Source organism: Emys orbicularis, chromosome 1 (assembly GCF_028017835.1).
Source record: "Emys orbicularis isolate rEmyOrb1 chromosome 1, rEmyOrb1.hap1, whole genome shotgun sequence".
In the NCBI taxonomy this organism is placed as follows: Eukaryota; Metazoa; Chordata; order Testudines; family Emydidae; genus Emys; species Emys orbicularis.
Genome location: NC_088683.1, coordinates 365,463,719 through 365,469,706, shown reverse-complemented (window position 1 = coordinate 365,469,706; position 5,988 = coordinate 365,463,719). Strand labels below are relative to the sequence as shown.

The window sequence follows — 5,988 nt, the reverse complement described above, 5'->3', positions numbered from 1 at the left end:
ACCATTTTATGTGGGGACACACACAATCGGCTGTATACAACCGATTTCTATAAAACCGGCTTCTATAAATTCGACCTAATTTCATAGTGTAGACATACCCTTACTCTCAGCCTGAAATACTTAAAATAAGAGGCCCGTTTGGGCGGGTCACATTTATTCAGTTTTCTGCAAAACACAAACTCTCCTACCCTACAGCCCCATCCTCCTCCTTTACTCAGGAGCCCCCCACCTCCCTGCTTGGTGCCATCAGCCTTGCTTCAGGCTTGCCGCACACCCTTTTCCCCGAAGGTCCCCCTACCCCATTACTTCCCAGTAGGCCCTGCCCCATTCTCCTCCATTTCTCCAAGGCTCTGCTCCCTGGATAGGCCAGAGCTGGACTGTGGTAAGAGCTACCCATGGAGCCCAGGTCGCTGTGGGTAGCCCAGGATTCTCCACCTTCCCTGGGTAGTACATCCTTGGGGCAATGACATAGGCTTATCTCAGGCCCGCAAGCCTCCTGTCCAGGGCAGTGGGAGGGTCTGTGACTCCTCTCAGTTGCTCTGGTACTCTGGGCAGCTATTACCAAGGCCTGGTTATGGCTTACAGCCTGGAGAGGAGACAGAGCCTCAGATAAAGAGGAGGAGCAGGGGGGTTGGCTTTGGGGGAAGAGATGGGGCAGAGGGAGGGGTGTCGGGGGAAGAGGATCCAGGGTGGACTAGGTGGCCATAGACCATTTTTTTCATCTCCCGTGTCACCAGCACTGGAACCGGATGATTAACTGACCCTTCACTTGATGAATGCTCTGATTATCCTCGCACGAAAGTGTTTACTTTTCACACTGTACACAATTGGATTTATCAGGGGCGGAACCAGCTGGTAGATATAGCCCAGGACAACCTGAAGCAAGTGAGAAGAGCTATTTCCGAATCTGTGTATCACAGCCAGACCAATCACTGGTATATAGAACAGCAAGATGGCGCAGAGGTGGGAGACGCAGGTGTTTAGGCCCCTGAGGGACTCTGTGTGGGACGTGACACTCAGCACCGTTTTGAAGATCATCACATAAGAGAGGAAGATGAGCAGCGAGTCCAACCCCATAGTTATGAGTGTAACAGATAAGCCATAGATGTCGTTCACTTTGATGTCCGCACAAGCCATCTTCATGACCTCCTGGTGCAGGCAGTAGGAATGGGAGAGGACATTGGCTTTACAGTATTGGAACCGTTTCAGGAGAAAAGGGAGGGGAAATGTTATGGCCACTGCTCTTAGCACAAACACCAGTTCCATCTTGGCTATTCTTGGCAGGGTTAAGATGGCAGCATATCTCAGTGGGTTACAGATCTCGATGAAGCGGTCAAAGGCCATCAACAAGAGCACAGAGGATTCAATGCATTGAAGCCAGTGGATGAAGAACAGCTGGGCAAAACAGGCATTGAGGCTGATCTCCCTAGAGTTAAACAAGAATATGCCCAGCATTGTTGGTATGGTGGATATCGATAAGCAAAGATCTGTGATGGCCAACATGAAAAGGAGAATATACATAGGCTCATGGAGGCTTGGATCTGTTTTTATAATGAACAGAATGACTGAATTGCCTACTATCGAAATGACATACATTAGGCAGAAGGGGATAGAGATCCAGAGATGGACGTCTTCCTGACCAGGTATCCCGGTGAGAAGGAACACTGCAGAGTTGAATTTGGTGTCATTGACAGCTGACATAATGTACCGGGCAGGTCCAAGGAGTTTTGAGCTTTCTTTCCTGAAAGGAAAAACAACAGGAGACTAGATGATATTTAACTAGACATCATTCTCCCCTCAGTGAAAGTCTAGAGTCCCCCAGGAGCTCAAGGAAGATCAGCAAAAACATAGTCTTAGATTTATACCACTGATAGGAAGACAAGCACTGCCAGAATGGATCTGACCTGCAGTCCATCTAGCCCAGTATCCAGTGGCCAGTTCCAGAGGCCGCAGAGGAAGGTGGAAGAAGCCCTGCAATAGGCAGATATGATATAACCAGCTCCTAGGAAAAGTTTCCCCCAACATACACGAGTTCAGGGGTTCTCATAGTGGGGGTCGGGACCCCTCAGGCAGTCCAGAAGTTACTGCATGGGGGATCATGAGCTGTTAACTTCTACCCCAAACCTTGCTTTGCCTCCAGCTTTTATAATGGTGTTAAATATATAAAAAACTTTTTAATTTATAAGGAGGGTTGCACTCAGAGGCTTGGTACGTGAAAGGGGACACCAGTACAACAGTTTGACAACCACTGCACTAGTTAGACATATTTTCTGGTGTAAATCAGGAGGGTTTAGAGCCCTTTGAATACTTTAAAAACAACAACTACTGTAATTGGATTTTCTGGTAACCTTAATAAACATCCAGTCCCTCTTTGAATCCTGCTAATCTCTTGGCCCCATAGATCTCTTCTGACTGGGAGTTCCACAATCTATTTGAGTGCTGTGTGATTTTACAATTGTGACATTCCCACCGACACACTTTCTGGCTCTCCACATCTGATTGTGGCCCACTATATCATGACCTGTATAAACACATGGAAATTGCATGGTGAAAACGGTCATTGAATTTATCTGTCCTGCATTGAAGCTATTTATAAACATGTTTCATTGCCTCATTGTTGTATTTTTTTTTTATTTTCATCACTCCTCCGAGTTCAAATTTTGCCACTGCCTCTTTGCAGTTCATGCGATAAATTCTTAGGGACAGGTTCTTAATTCAAAGACATTGAATTCAACGGCATCATTCCAGATTTACATGTGTAAATTCAATCAGAACCGGGCTCTATTAACTTTCCCTTATCAAATGCTCCCGGTGATACACTCTGACTCCCAAGAATCCCTCCAAGAGAAGCTGAAGTGCTTTACCTGGCCACCATTGACTGAATCCAGAGAGTTCAATCATCCCATAGGCTTCTTTTCATCCTCAAAGGACGTGCACCCACTCCCAAACCAAGGGTCAGTAGATATTTGGCAAGTTACAAGTTAACACAGAGCGATACTTCTGCTGGGCATGGGAGGGATTAGTGTCACAAATGGATGAATAGTGCAAACACTAGGTTTGCAATAATATCCACGTCAGTGTTTAAGTTACTTCAGCCATGCTCCTGTAAGAGGTGTTGGATGTAAACTACATACAACCACTATTACACACCCCTTTCCTCCACCTCAGCTCTACTGTTTGCTAAAACACTGACCAGCAGTTCTGTTCATTCAGGACTTTTTGGAAAGTCTTGCACAGTTATTGCAGAGGGACTGTATTCGTGACCCTGAAGATAAGTGCTAGAAACAGCTTCTGGTCAGTTACCAGGAGACATTATCATAGAACTGTTCACTGAACAAAGAGTTAGTAGCACAAACCCATTGGAAACAGAATTTAGATTACTTCTGAATTACTGTCTAATGCAGGGCAAGCACAGTTGACTCACAGTGTGCTGTAGCCCAGGGCCCTGTCTGAGGGTGGGAGGATTGTGGGATTTCACTCCATGAAAGGGAAAGCTACGAGGCCTGACATCTGGCACTCAAAGACCAGAGAGGGGACAGAGATGACGGTAACCTTGTAACTGTGAAGGGTATCTACAGGGCAGAAAGGCCGGAGCCCTAGCAAATCTAGAAACAGAAATATGCCCTATCGGACCTGTTACCACAGAGTAATGTAGATCTGAATTCCTCCTTTCACAGACAAGCCCGAAAATAAAACCTTTGAAAATGTGTTTGCTGATTAAATTTCCAGGAGCAAATACACCTGAGGCAATTGGGGAAATAGTCAATGATATTCCATGGTGGCCTCCTCTTGCTCAGCCCCTGGCAGGATCAGGCCCAGAGCACACGGCACCTCGAAAAATGGGACCCATTGAGAAATCCTGACTCAGGGCATCGGGGTTTTAAAACTTGAAACTCGCTTTCAATGTCAGATTTCTGTGTAGCTTGACTAACCCACTGTGGGGTATGGGCAGATGTAGGGGAGGGGTTCCCAAGCTACCTAGTGCTGCCTCTCCTCCAGCCCCATCAAATGGAAACAGCCTGCAGCTTTTCCCCTTCAGTTCACATTTTAAAGATAGTGAAACCTGCCAACGTACCCAGTTCCTGCTAGAAGGGGAGCCACTGACAGCAGAGGTCTTCACCCTAAAGGACAAGGAGTCATCGGAGAGGTTGCACAGGCAGCAGGCAGTATCTGTTCAGATAGGGAGGCAACTGTCTTTATGAAGCATGTCTGCACATTCCCTTGGGGGCCACTTGGCCATCAGGGAACCTCAGCTTCTCGGCTTCATGTGCACCAGGTTTAACCCTGTGACAGCCAATGACAAACTGCAGGAGGCCAAATCACAGGGGATGTGTGGTGATCCTACCCACCTGGACTGCAGAACCAGCCCTGCTGCAGGCTCTATTCCTGGAATCCGGGCTTGTCATCACTGTCCGTATGGTTCCGATTGGTCACAGGGCTACCTCGAGGGCACCCGTGTGGTAATGATGATGCTGTCACAGCTGTGATCTTGCTGAAATAATATAGAATAGAATAATAATAATAATTAAAAATAATTAATAATAATAGTGTAGGACCATATTTCTCCCCGGCAGCCCCCTTTCCTGCATTAAAAAGCCAGAGTGCAGATCAGGGAAGGGAGATTCCACAAGGCTCCATACAGGGAAATTTCCCTCGGATCATTCCAGTGGGTGAGGTGCCTTCCCTTCTCCATGAGGAATGAAAAGGGGGACCCAGGATCCAAGGATCCTCAGAGTTATGCACAGATCTCAGTGATCCACTGGTAGCTAGGCCCCCCCACCCACAATTTCTGTGCCACCACAACTGCTCTAGGACCCTCTCCAGCTCCCTCCTAGCACAAGTTCATCAGAGATGTGTTACCAGGGCCTGTCACAGGATCTGCTGAAGGGGTGTTGTACAGGGTGGAGGGGGCTGCACAGAGATGGGAAGGCTGGTTAGAGTAGCTGATGAGCACAATACCCCAGCCATAGACTGGTCGGGAGGTTTCGACCTTTCCATACCCAGAGTGCAGCCATAGACTCCCTCTGTGTATCCTTCATTTATGTAATGAAGGAGAGGGAGATGAAAAGGCTCCAGTTTCTCTGGAGATCCAGGCAGCTGCAGGTGGGCAAAGTGTTATGCTCATACAAAGCACACGGGATCTTTATAGAGGAAGGTAAATACACAGCATTTATTGAAAATACCACAGTTAGCATATGCTTTTCAGTCACACACACATACACATAGTCCTGCCAGTGATGTTCATAGTTACCAGTCTGTTGTAGCTCGAGTCAATCTAATGGCCAGTTAGATTCAGCACGAGTGTGGAGCTGGGTTCTGTCGGTCGTGATCCGATGCTCCGAGGCCTTGCAGAACTGAACCCAGAGTTCCATGGCAAAACACCCCAGCTTTATAGTTGTAAATTCTCATTTGAGTCCATGCATTTTGCAATGTCATCCTGTAATCATTAGTCCGTAAATGGTGTTATCATTTGATGGTTATTGTCGGGTTTCCCATCGTTATCTCCTATTTGTTGTCTCGCCTTCGAGGGTGCCTGCCTCACCTCTGAGGTCATCAATGCTGCTAACATGTTTGGCATGGGATACAATGGATGTTTTCTGATTGTCTCTGGTCTTTCCAAGTCTCTCACTTCTTCTTGACCATCTGGACATTTGTGATGGCTTTCACACTTTATCTTTTCCTGATGCATGCATTCCTCATACACACAAACAATCTCTTACAGAAACCTTCAAAGGTATACAGACAGCAGTATTGTATATTCAGCAGAATACATTGTAAATCAAGCCTTGCTAAATCTTATAACTAAAACAATTCACATTGGGGCTTCAGGCTCTCAACATTCCTCTAATCTTCTTAACATAGATACAATAGAGAATCCTGTCTCTTACTTCCTAATTTGTAATACATATAGGAAACCATAGTAGCTTTCTAACTTATTCTAAAACAAAAGGGTGACAATAAAAAACAAAAGGGTGACCATAATCAGTC

General features: G+C 46.4%; 1 protein-coding gene across 1 annotated transcript; it reads right to left on the bottom strand.

Annotated features, from left to right (window-relative positions):
• Positions 1-765: 765 nt before the first annotated feature.
• Positions 766-1,701, bottom strand: LOC135895322 (olfactory receptor 51G2-like). Its single transcript, XM_065423393.1, has one exon. It carries the CDS (start codon positions 1,699-1,701, stop codon positions 766-768), a length of 936 nt encoding a protein of 311 aa, XP_065279465.1.
• Between the last annotated feature and the right edge of the window lie 4,287 nt (positions 1,702-5,988).

Excerpts from the sequence above, each read along its gene's own strand:
- LOC135895322 (XM_065423393.1), bottom strand. The coding sequence starts at position 1,701 with ATGTCAGCTGTCAATGACACCAAATTCAACTCTGCAGTGTTCCTTCTC.